The 20,775-nt window shown below is 36.8% G+C and overlaps 1 protein-coding gene across 1 annotated transcript; it reads right to left on the bottom strand.

Moving 5' to 3' along the window:
• Positions 1–323: 323 nt before the first annotated feature.
• LOC117591569 lies at positions 324–1,181 on the bottom strand. The gene has a single exon (XM_034284882.1). It carries the CDS (start codon positions 1,111–1,113, stop codon positions 640–642), a length of 474 nt encoding a protein of 157 aa, XP_034140773.1. The 5' UTR covers positions 1,114–1,181; the 3' UTR covers positions 324–639.
• Positions 1,182–20,775: the final 19,594 nt, after the last annotated feature.

The raw sequence follows: 20,775 nt of genomic DNA, 5'->3' as shown, positions 1-20,775 counted from the left end.
AGCGCGGGGATTTTTCCCACTGTCAGTATCTTCCTGAAGATGCTTTGCAGCCAATTGATGGCCATGTCCCCGGCTTTTTGTAGCTGAGCCGGAATGACTTGGTCCGGGCCAGGTGATTTGTAGGATTTAAAGCTGTTTACTGCCCAGCTAATATTCCGTTTTGTGAGGGTGTGCCCCATCGAGGTTTCCGGGCCTTCACTTGGGGTGTCTGCCGGCTAGATGGTCGTACACCCAGGAAAATGAGTATCGAGTAGAATGTGCAGGGAGTCCTCACTAGAGTTTGTCCACCTACCATCAGTTCACTTGAGATATCCCACCAAGGAGGATGTTTTTGACAGGATCTTGCGTAGCCTTGCGGCTTCTGACGTGTCCTCAATTTCGGAGCAAAATTTTTGCCAAGAGGCCCTTTTTGCTCTCCTTGTTTCTTTTTTGTATAGGGTTAGCTTACTTTTGTAATTTTCCCAGTGGGCTACCTCGCTGCTGCTTTTGGCTGTGTTAAAGAGAGTCCTGCAGTCTTTCCGGAGGGTATCTATATGTTTAGACCACCAGGGGGGTTTCATTTTCCCTCTTGGTTTGGTTGAGGGGCAAGCTGCCATGAAGGCCTTGTTGCAAGCTTCCGTGAAATTGTCCACAAGACGATTAAGATCGTCTTGTGTGTCCGGGCATTTTGGGGCTAGGGGGGAGTAATTTCTCGATTTTTGCACTATACGTATCCCAGTTGGCTTTTCTTGGGTTTATATAGCTAGTGGGTATGGTGCTTTCGAGCGATAGGATTGTCTCGATGTACCTGTGGTCGGAGAAGGAGTGGTCCTCTAGGACTCTCCAACTTTTCATTATGTCTGACAGTTTGTCAGACAATAGAGTGAGGTCAATAACCTCTTGACGGTTTTTTATGATAAAAGTGGGGTCATTACCCCGATTACCAATAATCAGGTTGGAGTTTAGGATGAAGCTGAAAAGTGACTCACCCCTTACATTTGTATCCGAGCTCCCCCATTGGGTGTGATGAGCGTTGGCATCGCAGCCTATTAGTAGGCTTGTATTCGACCTCTCGCTGTCGCTGGCAATCTTGCGAACGAGGTCACTGGGAGGATCGCTTTCTTCATGAGCCATGTAGGACGACACCAGGTTCAGGCGTGTCCTTTGTAGCTCTAGGCTAGCCGCCGTGTTGTCGCCATTGATAAAATTATGGAGCAGAAAGATATTTAATTGCTTTCTTGCTAATATGCAGGTTCTAATTTTACCTTCAGTTTGGGCTAGAATCAGCTTGTAGTCCTTCGTCGCTAATCCACAGACCCTGCCTCCTACCACCCAGGGCTCTTGGATTAGGACTATGTCCCCTCCGCTCGCGACTAAGCGGAGTATCAGGGCAGCGGATGCTGCTTTACAGTGGTGGAGATTTATCTGCAGAAGCCTCAGCCTGTTATATCGGCTTCCGAGTCGTCGAGGATCTCGTCCCGACACATCGCCTCAAAATCGAGCATCAGCTCCGTCTCCGAGGAGTAGCTCTCCGGGTGCCTCGATCTCCGAGACAACGTCCTGCTCAACTGGGTTGTTGACAGAACGCACCTCGGCCGCTGCATCCGACTTATAGACCTTCATGGTCACCGAGCTGAACCCGAAGTTAAGCTCTCCCCTTGCTGCCTCGATCGAGGCTAGCGATTCCTTGTTCAGGATAACCACCGCCTGATTTGTGGGGCCCTTTGATGCCTCCACTTTAACCGCCTTCCAATCTGAGGTTGGCAGTGTGGGGTTGCAATCTCTGCAACATCGTAAGGATCCGCTCGGGCTCCTTGAAGGTGGCCGGTACCCATATACGAGCCCATGGTCTACTGGGCACCTCGCTCCAGTCCACAGCGACGAGCTTCGCCCCGGCGTAGACCTCACCGATTTGCGCCACCGCAGCTTTGTATAGCTTTACGGAGCGCTCATCCTCGCAGGCTACCACTTTGATGCTCCCCTGGAACCATCCCATGTCTTTACAGACCGGGGGTGGGCCGGGATCCTTGTCGAGAAGCTCTACGCAGCGGTCGGCCAGTGCGGCTTCCACCCACATCCATTGGCTTCTGGGTATTTTCCCCTCCGCGCTGCCTTTGTCGAGAACGCCTATCAGCGTAACTTAACTTAAGTATCTTAGATCTGGTTTCAAAAAACTTTGAATATCTGAAAAGTTGATTGATACTGCTATAAAATGGATCCAAACTCTGTGTGGTTTTGGCCTACCGTCTGGGTACAGCTTTAAAATGCAAAAATGTTGATTTTTGTGAGGTATTTTGTACCAAATTTTGACTTTAAAAATTCGGGAAAAGTCGGGTTTATTTTCTATGGCAGAACTTTTCTCTTAAGAATTTTCAAAGTTTGTACTTTTTTGTTTAAGGTTTTTAAGAGGTGGCGGTTTGTTTTTTCACATAACTTAAGTATCTTAGATCTGGTTTCAAAAAACTTTGATTATCTGAAAAGTTGAATGATGCTGCCATAAAATGGATGCAAACTGTGTGTGGTTTTGGCCAACCGTCTCGGAAAATCTTTAAAATACAAAAATTTGGATTTTTGTGAGGTATTTTTTACGAAATTTTGACTTTAAAAATTCGGGAAATGTCGGGTTTATTTTCTATGGCAGAACTTGTTTTTTTAAGAACTTATTAAGGATGTAATTTTTAGTTTACGGTTTTTTCAGAGGTTGCGGTTTCTTTTTTCACATAACTTTTATTATCTGAAAAGTTGATTGATGCTGCTATGAAGTGGATCCAAACTGTGTGTGGTTTTGGCCTACCGTCTCTGAAAAGCTTTGAAATGCAAAAATGTTGATTGTTGTGAGATTTTTTTTTTTNTTTATTTTCTATGGCAGAACTTGTTTTTTAAGAACTAGCAATTTTGTAATTTTTAGTTTAAGGTTTTTTCAGAGGTTGCGGTTTGTTTTTTCACATAACTTAAGTATCTTAATTTTGGTTGTAAAAAACTTTGATTATCTGAAAAGTTGATTGATACTGCTATAAAATGGATCCAAACTCTGTGTGGTTTTGGCCTACCGTCTCGGAAAAGCTTTGAAATGCAAAAATGTTGATTGTTGTGAGATTTTTTTTTTCGAAATTTTGACTTTAAAAACTCGGGAAAAGTCGGGTTTATTTTCTATGGCAGAACTTGTTTTTTAAGAACTAGCAATTTTGTAATTTTTAGTTTAAGGTTTTTTCAGAGGTTGCGGTTTGTTTTTTCACATAACTTAAGTATCTTAATTTTGGTTGTAAAAAACTTTGATTATCTGAAAAGTTGATTGATACTGCTATAAAATGGATCCAAACTCTGTGTGGTTTTGGCCTACCGTCTGGGTAAAGCTTTGAAATGCAAAAATGTTGATTGTAGTGAGATTTTTTTTTTTTTCGAAATTTTTACTTTAAAAACTTGTTAGGAACTTATTAAGGATGTAATTTTAAGTTTAAGGTTTTTTCAGAGGTAGCGATTTGTTTTTTCACATAGCTTAAGTATCTTAGTTCTGGTTGCAAAAAACTTTGATTATCTGAAAAGTTGATTGATACTGTTATAAAATTGATCCAAACTCTGTGTGGTTTTGGCCTACCGTGAAATGCAAAAATGTTGATTGTTGTGAGATTTTTTTGTCCAAATTTGGTTTTTAAAAACTCGGGAAAAGTCGGGTTTATTTTCTATGGCAGAACTTGTTTTTTAAGAACTTATTAAAAATGTAATGTTTAGTTTAAGGTTTTTTCAGAGGTTGCGGTTTGTTTTTTCACATAACTTAAGTATCTTAATTTTGGTTGTAAAAACTTTGATTATCTGAAAAGTTTATTGATACTGCTATAAAATGGATCCAAACTCTGTGTGGTTTTGGACTACCGTCTGGGTAAAGTTGTGAAATGCAAAAATGTTGATTGTTGTGAGATTTTTTTTTCGAAATTTTGACTTTAAAAACTCGGGAAAAGTCGGGTTTATTTTCTATGGCAGAACTTGTTTTTTAAGAACTTATTAAAAATGTAATTTTTAGTTTAAGGTTTTTTCAGAGGTTGCGGTTTGTTTTTTTCACATAACTTTAGTATCTTAGACCTGGTTGTGAAGAACTTTAATTATCTGAAAATTAATTATCAAATGCAGCGTTCTCTTTCGTAGTGACCAGACGTGTTTTTGTTTTGCGCTCCGTATTTTCCTTTATGTTTTGAATAAACACCGGGTTTTATTTCGAAATAATTCTTCTATACTTATTGAATAGCTTGCCGCTTTTCTTAACTATCTTAATACGCGAGGGCATGCCTATTATTTTGTTTAAAATTAAAATCGTATTCATTTGTGCGTCGGTTAGTTGTGTGTTTGTGCTTTTTCTTGTTGTAAGTACGCCCTCACTATTAACCGCTCTCTCTTGTAGTTGCGCTTCTGTCTTTCACTCTATAGCTCGAGTAACTGTTCTCCCTCTCTCGCTCTCAATACTTTCTGTGCAGTGGCGTGCGCTCACTGTTTTAGCTGCCGCTGCGCTTGTTCTTCTCTCCTCTCTGCGCTCATCTGTTTTATTATCCCGCTTTAAACATTTCTTTAAGCAATTGGTCGGCACACTGGTCCCATTGCTATTTGTTTTGTGAAAATAATTTTTATTTATTTTATTTATTTATATAAGAATTGATCCAAACTCTGTGTGGTTTTGGCCTACCGTGAAAAGCAAAAATGTTGATTGTTGTGAGATTTTTTTGTCCAAATTTGGTTTTTAAAAACTCGGGAAAAGTCGGGTTTATTTTCTATGGCAGAACTTGTTTTTTAAGAACTAATTAAAGATGTAATTTTTATTTTAAGATTTTTTCAGACGTTGCGGTTTTTTTTTAACATAACTTAAGTATCTTAATTTTGGTTGTAAAGAACTTTGATTATCTTAAAAGTTGATTGATACTGCTATAAAATGGATCCAAACTCTGTGTGGTTTTGGCCTACCATCCGGGTAAAGCTTTGACATTATAAAATGTTGATTGTTGTGAGATTTTTTTTTTCGAAATTTTTACTTTAAAAACATTGGAAAAGTTGGGTTTATTTTCTTTGGCAGAACTTGTTTTCTAAGAACTTTTAAGGATGTAATTTTAAGTTTAAGGTTTTTCCAGAGGTTGCGGGTTGTTTTTTCACATAACTTAAGTATCTTAGATCTGGTTTTAAAGAACTTTGTTTATCTGAAAAGTTGATTGATGCTACTATGAAGTGGATCCAAACTGAATGTGGTTTTGGCCTACCGTCTGGGTAAAGCTTTGAAATGCAAAAATGTTGATTTTTGTGAGGTATTTTGTACGAAATTTTGACTTTAAAAATTCGGAAATGGTGGGGTTTATTTTCTATGGCAGAACTTTTCTTTTAAGAATTTTCAAAGTTTGTACTTTTTTGTTTAAGGTTTTTAAGAGGTGGCGGTTTGTTTTTTCACATAACTTAAGTATCTTAGATCTGGTTTCAAAAAACTTTGATTATCTGAAAAGTTGAATGATGCTGCCATAAAATGGATGCAAACTGTGTGTGGTTTTGGCCTACCGTCTCGGAAAATCTTTAAAATACAAAAATGTGGATTTTTGTGAGGTATTTTTTACGAAATTTTGACTTTAAAAATTCGGGAAATGTCGGGTTTATTTTCTATGGCAGAACTTGTTTTTTTAAGAACTTATTAAGGATGTAATTTTTAGTTTACGGTTTTTTCAGAGGTTGCGGTTTCTTTTTTCACATAACTTTTATTATCTGAAAAGTTGATTGATGCTGCTATGAAGTGGATCCAAACTGTGTGTGGTTTTGGCCTACCGTCTCGAAAAATCTTTGAAATACAAAAATGTTGATTGTTGTGAGGTTTTGTTTTTCGAAATTTTGACTTTAAAAATTCGGGAAAGTCGGGTTTATTTTCTATGGCAGAACTTTTCTTTGAATAATTTTCAAAGTTTGTACTTTTTTGTTTAAGGTTTTTCAGAGGTAGCGATTTATTTTTACAGATAGCATAAGTATATTAGATCTGGTTGCAAAAAAACTTTGATTATCTGAAAAATTGATAGATGCTGATATAAAATGGATGCAAACTGTGTGTGGTTTTGGCCTACCGTCTCGGAAAATCTTTGAAATACAAAAATGTGGATTTTTGTGAGGTATTTTTTACGAAATTTTCACTTTAAAAATTCGGGAAAAGTCGGGTTTATTTTCTATGGCATAGCTTGTTTTTTAAGAAATTATTAAGGATCAATGTTAAGTTTAAGGTTTTTTCAGAGGTTGCGGTTTGCTTTTTTAAATAACTTAAGTATCTTAGATCCGGTTGTAAAGAACTTTGATTAACTTAAAAGTTGATTGATACTGCTATAAAATGGACCCATACTCTGTGTAGTTTTGGCCTACAGTCTGGGTAAAGCTTTGAAATGCAAAAATGTTGATTGTAGTGAGATTTTTTTTTTCGAAATTTTGACTTTAAAAACTCGGGAAAAGTCGGGTTTATTTTCTATGGCAGAACTTGTTTTTTAAGAACTAGCAATTTTGTAATTTTTAGTTTAAGGTTTTTTCAGAGGTTGCGGTTTTTTTTTCACATAACTTAAGTATCTAGGATCTGGTTGCAAAAAACTTTGATTATCTGAAAAGTTGATTGATACTGCTATAAAATGGATCCAAACTCTGTGTGGTTTTGGCCTACCGTCTGAGTAAAGCTTTGAAATGCCAAAATGTGGATTTTTGTGAGGTTATTTTTACGAATTTTGACTTTAAAAATTCGGGAAAAGTGGGGTTTATTTTCTATGGCAGAACTTTTCTTTTAAGAATTTTCAAAGTTTGTACTTTTTTGTTTAAGGTTTTTTAGAAGTAGCGGTTTGTTTTTTCACATAACTTAACCATCTTAGACCTGGTTGTAAAGAACTTTGATTACTTTGATTTTTCATAGGTTGCGGTTTGTTTTTTCACATAACTTAAGTATCTTAATTTTGGTTGTAAAAAACTTTGATTATCTGAAAAGTTGATTGATACTGCTATAAAATGGATCCAAACTCTGTGTGGTTTTGGCCTACCGTCTGGGTAAAGCTTTGAAATGCAAAAATGTTGATTGATGTGAGATTTTTTTTTTTTCGATATTTTTACTTTAAAAACTCGGGAAAAGTCGGGTTTATTTTCTATGGCAGAACTTGTTTTTTAAGAACTAGCAATTTTGTAATTTTTAGTTTAAGGTTTTTTCAGNGATACTTTGCAGCCAGTTGATGGCCATGTCCCCGGCTTTTTGTAGCTGAGCCGGAATGACTTGGTCCGGGCCAGGTGATTTGTACGATTTAAAGCTGTTTACTGCCCAGCTAATATTCCGTTTTGTGAGGATGTGCCCCATCGAGGTTTCCGGGCCTTCACTTGGGGTGTCTGCCGGCTCGATGGTCGTACACCCAGGAAAATGAGTATCGAGTAGAATGTGTAGGGAGTCCTCACTAGAGTTTGTCCACGTACCATCAGTTCTCTTGAGATATCCCTTGCGGCTTCTGACGTGTCCTCAATTTCGGAGCAAAATTTTTGCCAAGAGGCCCTTTTTGCTCTCCTTGCTTCTTTTTTGTATAGGGTTAGCTTACTTTTGTAATTTTCCCAGTGCGCTACCTCGCTGCTGCTTTTGGCTGTGTTAAAGAGAGTTCTGCAGTCTTTCCGGAGGGTATCTATATGTTTAGACCACGAGGGGGGTTTCATTTTCCCTCTTGGTTTGGTTGAGGGGCAAGCTGCCATGAAGGCCTTGTTGCAAGCTTCCGTGAAATTGTCCACAAGACGATTAAGATCGTCTTGTGTGTCCGGGCATTTTGGGGCTAGGGGGGGAGTAATTCCTCCATTTTTGCACTATACGTATCCCAGTTGGCTTTTCTTGGGTTTATATAGCTAGTGGGTATGGTGCTTTCGAGCGATAGGATTGTCTCGATGTACCTGTGGTCGGAGAAGGAGTGGTCCTCTAGGACTCTCCAGCTTTTCATTATGTCTGACAGTTTGTGAGACAATAGAGTGAGGTCAATAACCTCTTGACGGTTTTTTATGATAAAAGTGGGGTCATTACCCCGATTACCAATAATCAGGTTGGAGTTTAGGATGAAGCTGAATAGTGACTCACCCCTTACATTTGTATCCGAGCTCCCCCATTGGGTGTGATGAGCGTTGGCATCGCAGCCTATTAGTAGGCTTGTATTCGACCTCTCGCTGTCGCTGGCAATCTTGCGAACGAGGTCACTGGGAGGATCGCTTTCTTCATGAGCCATGTAGGACGACACCAGGTTCAGGTGTGTCCCTTGTAGCTCTAGGCTAGCCGCCGTGTTGTCGCCATTGATAAAATTATGGAGCAGAAAGATATTTAAGTGCTTTCTTGCTAATATGCAGGTTCTAATTTTACCTTCAGTTTGGGCTAGAATCAGCTTGTAGTCCTTCGTCGCTAATCCACAGACCATGCCTCCTACCACACAGGGCTCTTGGATTAGGACTATGTCCCCTCCGCTCGCGACTAAGCGGAGTATCAGGGCAGCGGATGCTGCTTTACAGTGGTGGAGATTTATCTGCGAAAGCCTCAGAGACTTCATTAGAGTCATTCTCCACCACTGTTATATCGGCGTCCGTGTCGTTGAGGATCTCCTCCCGACACATCGCCTCAAAATCGAACATCAGCTCCGTCTCCGAGGAGTAGCTCTCCAGGGCCGGCTCCGGCTCCGGGTCTACTTCGGGTGCCTCGATCTCTGAGACAACGTCCTGCTCAACTGGGTTGTTGACAGAACGCGCCTCGGCCGCTGCATCCGACTTATAGACCTTCATGGTCACCGAGCTGAACCCGAAGTTAAGCTCTCCCCTTGCTGCCTCGATCGGGGCTAGCGATTCCCTGTTCAGGATAACCACCGCCTGATTTGTGGGGCCCTTTGATGCCTCCACTTTAACCACCTTCCAATCTGAGGTTGGCAGTGTGGGGTTGCATCTCTGCAACATCGTAAGGATCCGCTCGGGCTCCTTGAAGGTGGCCGGTACCCATATACGGGCCCTTGGTGGGCCCTTGGGCGCCACCGCAGCTTTGTATAGCTTTACGGAGCGCTCATCCTCGCAGGCTACCACTTTGATGCTCCCCTGGAACCATCCCATGTCTTTGCAGACCGGGGGTGGCCCGGGATCCTTGTCGAGAAGCTCTAAGCAGCGGTCGGCCAGTGCGGCTTCCACCCACATCCATTGGCTTCTGGGTATTTTCCCCTACGCGCTGCCTTTGTCGAGAACGCCTATCAGCGTAACTTAACTTAAGTATCTTAGATCTGGTTTCAAAAAACTTTGAATATCTGAAAAGTTGATTGATACTGCTATAATATGGATCTAAACTCTGTGTGGTTTTGGCCTACCGTCTGGGTAAAGCTTTGAAATGCAAAAATGTTGATTGTTGTGAGATTTTTTTTTTCGAAATTTTGACTTTAAAAACTCGGGAAAAGTCGGGTTTATTTTCTATGGCATAGCTTGTTTTTTAAGAAATTATTAAGGATCAATGTTAAGTTTAAGGTTTTTTCAGAGGTTGCGGTTTGTTTTTTCACATAACTTAAGTATCTTAGATCTGGTTTTAAAGAACTTTGTTTATCTGAAAAGTTGATTGATGCTACTATGAAGTGGATCCAAACTGAATGTGGTTTTGGCCTACCGTCTGGGTAAAGCTTTGAAATGCAAAAATGTTGATTTTTGTGAGGTATTTTGTACGAAATTTTGACTTTAAAAATTCGGAAATGGTGGGGTTTATTTTCTATGGCAGAACTTTTCTTTTAAGAATTTTCAAAGTTTTTACTTTTTTGTTTAAGGTTTTTTAGAAGAACCGGTTTGTTTTTCACATAACTTTAGTATCTTAGACCTGGTTGTAAACAACTTTTATTATCTGAAAAGTTGATTGATGCTGCTATGAAGTGGATCCAAACTGTGTGTGGTTTTGGCATAACGTCTCTGAAAAGCTTTGAAATGCAAAAATGTTGATTGTTGTGAGATTTTTTTTTCCAAATTTGGACTTTAAAAACTCGGGAAAAGTCGGGTTTATTTTCCAAGGCAGAACTTGTTTTTTAAGAACTTATTAAAGATGTAATTTTTAGATTAAGATTTTTTTAGAGGTTGCGGTTTGTTTTTTCACATAACTTAAGTATCTTAGATCTGGTTGTAAAGAACTTTGATTATCTTAAAAGTTGATTGATACTGCTTTAAAATGGATCCAAAGTCTTTGTGGTTTTGGCCTACCGTGAAATGAAAAAATGTTGATTGTTGTGTAATTTTTTTTTTTTTAAATTTAGACTTTAAAAAGTCGGGAAAAGTCGGGTTTATTTTTAATGGCAGATCTTGTTTTTTAAGAACTTATTAAGGTTGTGATTTTAAGTTTAAGGTTTTTGCAGAGGTTGCGATTTGTTTTTTCACATAACTTAAGTATCTTAATTTTGGTTGTAAAAAACTTTAATTATCTGAAAAAGTTGATTGATACTGCCATAAAATGGATCCAAACTCTGTGTGGTTTTGGCCCACCGTCCGGGTAAAGCTTTGAAATTATAAAATGTTGATTTTTGTGAGGTATTTTTTGCGAAATGTTGACCTTAAAAACTCGGGAATCGTCGGGTTTATTTTCTATGGCAGAACTGTTCTTTTAAGAATTTTATACGAAAGTAATTTTTTGTTGAGGGCTTTTTCAGAGGTAGCGAATTTTTTTTCACATAGCTTAAGTATCTTAGATCTGCTTGTAAAGAACTTTAAATATCTGAAAAGTTGATTGATGCTACTATGAAGTGGATCCAAACTGAATGTGGTTTTGGCCTACCGTCTCGGAAAAGCTTTGAAATACAAAAATTGGATTGTAGTGAGAATTTTTTTTTCGAAATTTTGACTTTTAAAACTCGGGAAGAGTCGGGTTTATTTTCTATGGCAGAACTTTATTTTTAAGAATTTATTAAGAATGCAATTTTTTGTTTAAGGTTTTTTCAGAGGTAGCGATTTGTTTTTTCACATAACTTAAGTATCTTAATTTTGGTTGTAAAAACTTTGATTATCTGAAAAGTTTATTGATACTGCAATAAAATGGATCCAAACTGTTTGTGGTTTTGGCCTACCGTCTCGGAAAATCTTTGAAATACGAAAATGTTGATTTTTGTGAGGTATTTTTTTGCGAAATTTTGACTTTAAAAATTCGGGAAATGTCGGGTTTATATTCTATGGCAGAACTTGTTTTTTTAAGAACTTATTAAGGATGTACTTTTTTAAGGTTTTAGGTTTTAAGTTTTAAGGTTTTTTCAGAGGTTGCGGTTTCTTTTTTCACATAACTTTTATTATCTGAAAAGTTGATTGATGCTGCTATGAAGTGGATCCAAACTGTGTGGTTTTGGCCTACCGTCTCGGAAAAGCTTTGAAATGCAAAAATGTTGATTGTTTTGAGATTTTTTTTTTCGAAATTTTGACTTTAAAAACTCGGGTTTATTTTCTATGGCAAAACATGTTTTTTAAGAACTTATTAAGGATGTAATTTTAAGGTTTAAGGTTTTTTCAGAGGTTGCGGTTTGTTTTTTCATATAATTTAAGTATCTTAGATCTGGTTGTAAAGAACTTTGATTATCTGAAAAAGTTGATTTATACTGATATAATGTGGATTCAAAGTCTGTGTGGTTTTGGCCTACCGTCTGGGCAAAGCTTTGAAATGCAAAAATGTTGATTTTTGTGAGGTATTTTTTACGAAATTTTGACTTTTAAAACTCGGGAAGAGTCGGGTTTATTTTCTATGGCAGAGCTTTTTTCTTAAAAATTTATTAAGAAAGTATTTTTTTGTTTAAGGATATTTCAGAGGTAGCGATTTGTTTTTTCACATAACTTAAGTATCTTAATTTTGGTTGTAAAAACTTTGATTATCTGAAAAGTTGATTGATACTGCTATAAAATGGATCCAAACTCTGTGTGGTTTTGGCCTACCGTCTGGGTAAAGTTTTGAAACGCAAAAATGTTGATTTTTGTGAGGTATTTTTTACGAAATTTTGACTTTAAAAATTCGGGAAAAATGGGGTTTATTTTCTATAGCAGAACATTTCTTTGACGAATTTCCAAAGTTTGTACTTTTTTGTTTAAGGTTTTTTAGAAGTAGCGGTTTGTTTTTTTTTCACATAACTTAGTATCTTAGACCTGGTTGTAAAGAACTTTAATTATCTGAAAAGTTGATTGATGTTGCTATGAAGTGGATCCAAACTGTGTGTGGTTTTGGGCTACCGTCTCTGAAAAGCTTTGAAATGCAAAAATGTTTATTGTTCTGGGATTTTTTTTTCGAAATTTTGACTTTAAAAACTTGGGAAATGTTGGTTTTATTTTCTATGGCAGAACATGTTTTTTAAGAACTTATTAAGGTTGTGATTTTAAGTTTAAGGTTTTTGCAGAGGTTGCGATTTGTTTTTTCACATAACTTAAGTATCTTAATTTTGGTTGTAAAAAACTTTAATTATCTGAAAAAGTTGATTGATACTGCTATAAAGTGGATCCAAACTCTGTGTGGTTTTGGCCTACCGTCTGGGCAAAGCTTTGAAATGCAAAAATGTAGAGGTATTTTTTACGAAATTTTGACTTTAAAAACTTTGGAAGAATCGGATTTATTTTCTATGGCAGAACTTTTTTCTTAAGAATTTATTAAGAAAGTATTTTTTTGCTTAAGGTTTTTTCAGAGGTAGCGATTTGTTTTTTCACATAACTTAAGTATCTTAATTTTGGTTGTAAAAACTTTGATTATCTTAAAAGTTGATTGATACTGATATAAAGTGGATCCAAACTCTGTGTGGTTTTGTCCTACCGTCTGGGCAAAGCTGTGAAATGCAAAAATGTTGATTTTTTTGAGATATTTTTTACGAAATTTTGACTTTAAAAATTCGGGAAAAGTCGGGTTTGTTTTCTATGGCAGAACTTGTTTTTTTTTAAGAACTTATTAAGGATGTACTTTTTTAAGGTTTTAGGTTTTAAGGTTTAAGGTTTTTTCAGAGGTTGCGGTTTCTTTTTTCACATAACTTTTATTATCTGAAAAGTTGATTGATGCTGCTATGAAGTGGATCCAAACTGAATGTGGTTTTGCCCTACCGGCACGGAAAAGCTTTGAAATGCAAAAATGTTAATTGTTGTGAGATTTTTTTTTTCGAAATTTTTACTTTAAAAACTTGTTAAGAACTTATTAAGGATGTAATTTTAAGTTTACGGTTTTTTCAGAGGTAGCGATTTGTTTTTTCACATAACCTATGTATCTTAGATCTGGTTGTAAAGAAGTTTGATTATCTGAAAAAGTTGATTTATACTGATATAAAGTGGATTCAAACTCTGTGTGGTTTTGGCCTACCGTGAAATGAAAAAATGTTGATTGTTGTGATATTTTTTTTGAAATTTTTACTTTAAAAACTCGGGAAAAGTCGGGTTTATTTTCTATGGCAGAACTTGTTTTTTAAGAACTTATTAAAAATGTAATATTTAGTTTAAGGTTTTTTCAGAGGTTGCGGTATGCTTTTTAACATGACTTAAGTATCTTAGATCTAGTTGTAAAGAACTTTGATTATCTTAAAAGTTGATTGATACTGCTATAAAATGGATCCAAACTCTGTGTGGTTTTGGCCTACCGTCTGGGTAAAGTTTTGAAATGCAAAAATGTTGATTGTTGTGAGGTATTTTTTACGAAATTTTGACTTTAAAAACTCGGGAAAAGTCGGGTTTATTTTCTATGGCAGAACTTGTTTTTTAAGAAATTATTAAAAATGTAATTTTTAGTTTAAGGTTTTTTCAGAGGTTGCGGTTTGTTTTTTCACATAACTTAATTATCTTAGATCTGGTTTTAAAGAACTTTGATTATCTTAAAAGTTGATTGATACTGATATAAAGTGGATTTAAACTCTGTGTGGTTTTGTCCTACCGTCTGGGCAAAGCTGTGAAATGCAAAAATGTTGATTTTTGTGAGATATTTTTTACGAAATTTTTACTTTAAAAATTCGGGAAAAGTCGGGTTTATTTTCTATGGCAGAACTTGTTTTTTTTAAGAACTTATTAAGGATGTACTTTTTTAAGGTTTTAGGTTTTAAGGTTTAAGGTTTTTTCAGAGGTTGCGGTTTCTTTTTTCACATAACTTTTATTATCTGAAAAGTTGATTGATGCTGCTATGAAGTGGATCCAAACTGTGTGGTTTTGGCCTACCGTCTCGGAAAAGCTTTGAAATGCAAAAATTTTGATTGTTTTGAAAAATTTTTTTTCGAAATTTTTACTTTAAAAACTCGCTTTTATTTTCTATGGCAAAACATGTTTTTTAAAACATTACGATTTTTTCAGAGGTAGCGATTTGTTTTTTCACATAACTTATGTATCTTAGATCTGGTTGTAAAAAACTTTGATTATCTGAAAAAATTGATTTATACTGATATAAAGTGGATTCAAACTCTGTGTGGTTTTGGCCTACCGTCTGGGCAAAGCTTTGAAATGCAAAAATGTTGAGGTATTTTTTACGAAATTTTGACTATAAAAACTTTGGAAGAATCGGATTTATTTTCTATGGCAGAACTTTTTTCTTAAGAATTTATTAAGAAAGTATTTTTTTGTTTAAGGATTTTTCAGAGGTAGCGATTTGTTTTTTCACATAACTTAAGTTTCTTAATTTTGGTTGTAAAAACTTTGATTATCTGAAAATTTTATTGATACTGCTATAAAATGGATCCAAACTCTGTGTGGTTTTGGCCTACCGTGAAATGAAAAAATGTTGATTGTTGTGATATTTTTTTTGAAATTTTTACTTTAAAAACTCGGGAAAAGTCGGGTTTATTTTCTATGGCAGAACTTGTTTTTTAAGAACTTATTAAAAATGTAATATTTAGTTTAAGGTTTTTTCAGAGGTTGCGGTATGCTTTTTAACATGACTTAAGTATCTTAGCTCTAGTTGTAAAGAACTTTGATTATCTTAAAAGTTGATTGATACTGCTATAAAATGGATCCAAACTTAAAAACTCGGGAATCGTCGGGTTTATTTTCTATGGCAGAACTTTTCGTTTAAGAATTTTATACGAAAGTAATTTTTTGTTGAGGGCTTTTTCAGAGGTAGCGATTTTTTTTCACATAGCTTAAGTATCTTAGATCTGCTTGTAAAGAACTTTAAATATCTGAAAAGCTTATTGATGCTGCTATGAAGTGGATCCAAACTGAATGTGGTTTTGGCCTACCGTCACGGAAAAGCTTTGAAATGCAAAAATGTTAATTGTTGTGAGAGTTTTTTTTTTCGAAGTTTTGACTTTAAAAACATTGGAAAAGTTGGGTTTATTTTCTATGGCAGAACTTGTTTTTTAAGAACTTTTAAGGATGTAAATTAAAGTTTAAGGTTTTTCCAGAGGTTGCGGTTTGTTTTTTCACATAACTTAATTATCTTAAATCTGGTTTTAAAGAACTTTGATTATCTTAAAAGTTGATTGATACTGATATAAAGTGGATTCAAACTCTGTGTGGTTTTGTCCTACCGTCTGGGTAAAGCTTTGAAATGCAAAAATGTTGATTTTTGTGAGATATTTTTTACGAAATTTTGACTTTAAAAATTCGGGAAAGTCGGTTTTATTTTCTATGGCAGAACTTTTCTTTGAAGAATTTTCAAAGTTTGTACTTTTTTGTTTAAGGTTTTTTAGAAGTAGCGGTTTGTTTTTTTCACATAACTTTAGTATCTTAGACCTGGTTGTAAAGAACTTTAATTATCTGAAAAGTTGATTGATGTTGCTATGAAGTGGATCCAAACTGAATGTGATTTTGGCCTACCGTCACGGAAAAGCTTTGAAATGCAAAAGTGTTAATTGTTGTGAGATTTTTTTTTTCGAAATTTTGACTTTAAAAACATTGGAAAAGTTGGGTTTATTTTCTATGGCAGAACTTGTTTTTAAGAATTTATTAAGAAAGCAATTTTTTGTTTAAGCTTTTTTCAGAGGTAGCGCTTTGTTTTTTCACATAACTTAAGTATCTTAATTTTGGTTGTAAAAACTTTGATTATCTGAAAAGTTTATTGATACTGCAATAAAATGGATCCAAACTCTGTGTGGTTTTGGCCTACCGTCTGGGTAAAGCTTTGAAATGCAAAAATGTTGATTTTTGTGAGGTATTTTTTGCGAAATGTTGACTTTAAAAACTCGGGAATCGTCGGGTTTATTTTCTATGGCAGAACTTGTTTTTTTAAGAATTTATTAAGGATGTAATTTTAAGTTTAAGGTTTTTTCAGAGGTTGCGGTTTGTTTTTCACATAACTTAAGTATCTTAGATCTGGTTGCAAAGAACTTTGATTATCCTAAAAGTTGATTGATACTGCTATAAAATGGATCCAAACTCTGTGTGGTTTTGGCCTACCGTCTGGGTAAAGCTTTGAAATGCAAAAATGTTGATTTTTGTGGGGTATTTTTTGCGAAATGTTGACTTTAAAAACTCTGGAATCGTCGGGTTTATTTTCTATGGCAGAACTTGTTTTTTTAAGAACTTATTAAGGATGTAATTTTAAGTTTAAGGTTTTTTCAGAGGTTGCGGTTTGTTTTTTCACATAACTTAAGTATCTTAGATCTGGTTGTAAAGAACTTTGAATATCCTAAAAGTTGATTGATACTGCTATAAAATGGATCCAAACTCTGTGTGGTTTTGGCCTACCGTCTGGGTAAAGCTTTGAAATGCAAAAATGTTGATTTTTGTGAGGTATTTTTTGCGAAATGTTGACTTTAAAAACTCGGGAATCGTCGGGTTTATTTTCTATGGCAGAACTTTTCTTTTAAGAATTTTATACGAAAGTAATTTTTTGTTGAGGGCTTTTTCAGAGGTAGCGATTTTTTTTTCACATAGCTTAAGTATCTTAGTTTGTAAAGACCTTTGAATATCTGAAAAGTTGATTGATGCTGCTATGAAGTGGATCCAACCTGAATGTGGTTTTGGCCTACCGTCTCGGAAAAGCTTTGAAATACAAAAATTTTGATTGTAGTGAGATATTTTTATTTTTCGAAATTTTGACTCTAAAAACTCGGGAAAACTCAGACGTGTTTTTGTTTTGCGCTCCGTAATTTCCTTTATATTTTGAATAAACACCGGGTTTTATTTCGAAATAATTCTTCTATATTTATTGAATAGCTTGCCGCTTTTCTTAACTATCTTAATACGCGAGTGCATGCCTATTGTTTTGTTTAAAATTAAAATCGTATTCATTTGTGCGTCGGTTAGTTGTGTGTTTGTGCTTTTTCTTGTTGTAAGTACGCGCTCACTATTAACCGCTCTCTCTTGTAGTTGCGCTTCTGTCTTTCACTCTATAGCTCGAGTAACTGTTCTCCCTCTCTCGCTCTCAATACTTTCTGTGCAGTGGCGTGCGCTCACTGTTTTAGCTGCCGCTGCGCTTGTTCTTCTCTCCTCTCTGCGCTCATCTGTTTTCGATCCCGCTTTAAACATTTCTTTAAGCAATTGGTCGGCACACTGGTCCCATTGCTATTTGTTTTGTGAAAATAATTTTTATTTATTTTATTTATTTATATATTCAAAATAAATAATAAAATAATGGAATACTTGGTTGTGTGCTCCGCTAAGGCTTGCAAAAAGCAGATCACCCACGACCAGCCGATCATCCCTTGCTGGCTCTGCGATAACGTAGTGCACGCAAAATGTATTGGGTTCTCAGGCCTCGTGGGTGACGCAATTTCGAAGCGTAATGGTCTGCATTACAGTTGCGAGGCATGTCGGTCTATCGAGAATGACATGGTCACGTTTATGAGGCAGACGCGAAAGGGCTTTAAGGAGCTGACCGTGGGCTTTAAAAAGCAGTACGATCGGCTTCTAGCCATGGAATCTCAATTCAGCAGTTTTAAAGTGCTGAATGAGTCTCCTAGGCGCAAAAAAGTCACTCCTCGTGATCTGCAAGTGCCTGTCCCTCGACCGCTCGCTGCTGATCAACTGTCTCCGTCCACTCCGATAGTGCAGCAGCTAATTTCGTTCGCTACTCCAAGGGCAACGACAACTGCTGGTGATCAAGTTTCGGCTACCGAATCGATCATCTCGGAGAACATGCAGCCAGTTAGTACTGTAGCGTCCGTGTCTGTCGAGTCCGTTCCAAAGCCCATCCCATCTATTTCGATCCCACCAGTTAATAAACGTCCCGGACCACCGGATATTGCCGTCACAGGTACCAGATCTGTGGTGCCAAAACCTCTGGTGGGAGTCCCACCAAAGCGGCAAGTTTTTGTCTCTCGGCTTGCCCCTGACCTCACATCTAATGATGTAACTGCTTTTATACAAAGCAAAATAAAAGCCGTTGGCTTAAAGGTGGAGAAGTTTAATTTCTCATATGCCAGGGAGATATCCTCTTTCAAGATTAGCGTGTCTCCAACTCATTTCGGGACCATTTGCTCTTCCAAATTTTGGCCAGAGCACCTGGTTGTGAAAGAGTTTAAGGCTAAGAAGAAAAATAGGCCCCCCATAACTCTTCCTAGTAGTGAGGCCAGTGGTCCTTCCTCCTCTGCTCCATTCCCCTCTTCCCACTGCAATTCCTTGCAGTCAAAAAACTAACATCCCTCTTTGTAGCCTATCAAAATGCTCGCGGCTTACGTAGTAAGCTGAGCACTCTTTTTATGGATAGTTTCACATTTTCATCCCATGTTATTGTTTTTACCGAAACCTGGTTAAAGCCGGACATTCTTAGTTCCGAAGTTTTGGCAGATCGGTACACAATTTATAGGAATGATCGTTCGTCTCGACGTGGAGGAGGGGTTCTGATTGCAGTAAACTCTAACTTTACGTCGGAACTTTTCATAGTCCAGGTCTCACAAGACCTGGAATTCCTCTGTGTTAGACTGATTCNCAAACAATGATCAGGCAATCGCCGATCTTTTTGCACAATTTTTTCAAACCACCTATTCCCAGGAAAGCTACCCAGGTCATATGTATCCATATAGTTTACCAAGGTCGAATGGCATTTTCTGTCCTTTGTTTAATGAAGGCTCCTTACTTCATGAACTTAAATTAGTTAAGCCGGTATTTTCACCGGGCCCTGACGGAGTTCCCGGCTGTGTACTCAGGTACTGTGCCGAGTCTCTCTGCGGACCTTTGCTTAAACTATTCACTCTATCTATCCATTCTTCTAGCTTTCCCCCCATCTGGAAGGAATCCTTTATAATTCCTCTCCATAAGAAAGGTAGCAAGTCTGACGCTAAAAACTATAGAGGTATATCTAAGTTATCCGCTATTCCTAAAATGTTCGAGAAACTTTTAACTCCGCACTTGCAGCATCTCTGCAAATCACTTATATCTCCAGCTCAGCACGGATTTATACGGCGACGATCAACAACCACTAATCTTTTAGAGTTCACCTCCTTTGTAATTAAAGGCTTCCAAAGTAACTTGCAGACGGATGTTATTTACACTGACTTCAGTAAGGCATTCGATTCCGTAAACCATTCTCTTCTTGCACAAAAGCTCAACCTTCTAGGGTTTCCGCCCAATCTGTTGAGATGGATTTCTAGCTACCTGTGTTCTAGGTCTCAAAGGGTCCTTTTCAAAAACTCCTTATCTTTACCTGTTATGGTTACTTCTGGAGTACCACAGGGTAGCCATTTAGGCCCCTTACTTTTCACACTCTTTATTAATGACCTGCCTTCTGTATTAACAAATTCTCGAGTACTTATGTATGCGGATGATGTTAAACTCTGTGTCCAGTATAAGGACATTTCATTTCACTCTCGTTTGCAATCTGATCTCAATAGCTTTCAGTCATGGTGCTGTGCAAATATGTTACAACTTAATGCCTCGAAGTGCAATGTTATGACTTTTTATTGCTCCAGCCCCTTCCTGGCTCCTTACACCCTCTGAGGTAGTTCTCTTGAGAGAATTACATTGGTTGATGATCTAGGTGTTAAACTAGACCCCAAGTTAAAGTTTTCTGAACACATTTCTACCATGGTAAATAAAGCCATGGATGTGCTTGGGTTTATAAAGAGGTGGTCAAAGGAATTTGAGGACCCCTATATAACGAAGACTCTCTATATCTCGCTTGTTCGTCCGATTTTAGAATACGGCTCATGTGTATGGTGCCCTCAGTACAACATAAATCAGGACCGTATTGAATCAGTACAGAAAAACTTTGTATTATTTGCCCTACGGGGCCTCAACTGGGATGCAACTGTGAGACTGCCATCCTACCGTAGTAGACTTCTTTTAATAAATCTTCCATCCTTAGTTAGTCGTAGAAAAATGCTTGGTGTAATTTTTATGCACAACTTGATCAAGGGGGATGTAGACAGCCCTGACTTGCTGAGCCGCTTAAACTTTACGATTCCCATTAGACCCACTAGAAACTTTATTCCTTTGTTCCTTCCACTATGTAGATCGAATTATGCCTCACACGAACCCTTTAGGGTTTTATGCTCGGATTATAATTCCCTCTACCACATTATATACTCAACTAACTCCCTTCCTCTTCTTAAATCTCTTATACTAGCCTACCTCTCCCGTAGTTAGTTTCATTTTAGTTTTGGGCTCGTTCTGCTAGGTTCCGCGCGTAACAGGCTTTGGCTTGGTGTCGCATGGGCCACTTGATGGTGCAGTCATTGCATATCAACGTCCAGAAGAAAAGTCGGGTTTATTTTCTGTGGCAGAACTTTTCTTTTAAGAATTTTCAAAGTTTGTACAGTTTTGCTTAAGGTTTTTGAGAAGTAGCGGTTTGTTTTTTCACATAACTTAAGTATGTGAGGTATTTTTTTCGAAACTTTGAATTTAAAAATTTATTTCAATGGCAGAACTTTTTTAAGAACTTATTAAGTACGTAATATTAAGTTCAAGGTTTTTTCAGAGGTTGCGGTA

The sequence above is a fragment of the Drosophila guanche genome, unplaced genomic scaffold, assembly GCF_900245975.1.
Source record: "Drosophila guanche unplaced genomic scaffold, DGUA_6, whole genome shotgun sequence".
NCBI lineage: Eukaryota > Metazoa > Arthropoda > Insecta > Diptera > Drosophilidae > Drosophila > Drosophila guanche.
Note: the sequence above shows the minus strand (reverse complement) of the source record. Positions and strands in the feature narration are given on the sequence as shown.

Coding starts and splice junctions, on each gene's coding strand:
- LOC117591569 (XM_034284882.1), bottom strand. CDS start 1,113: ATGGCTCATGAAGAAAGCGATCCTCCCAGTGACCTCGTTCGCAAGATT.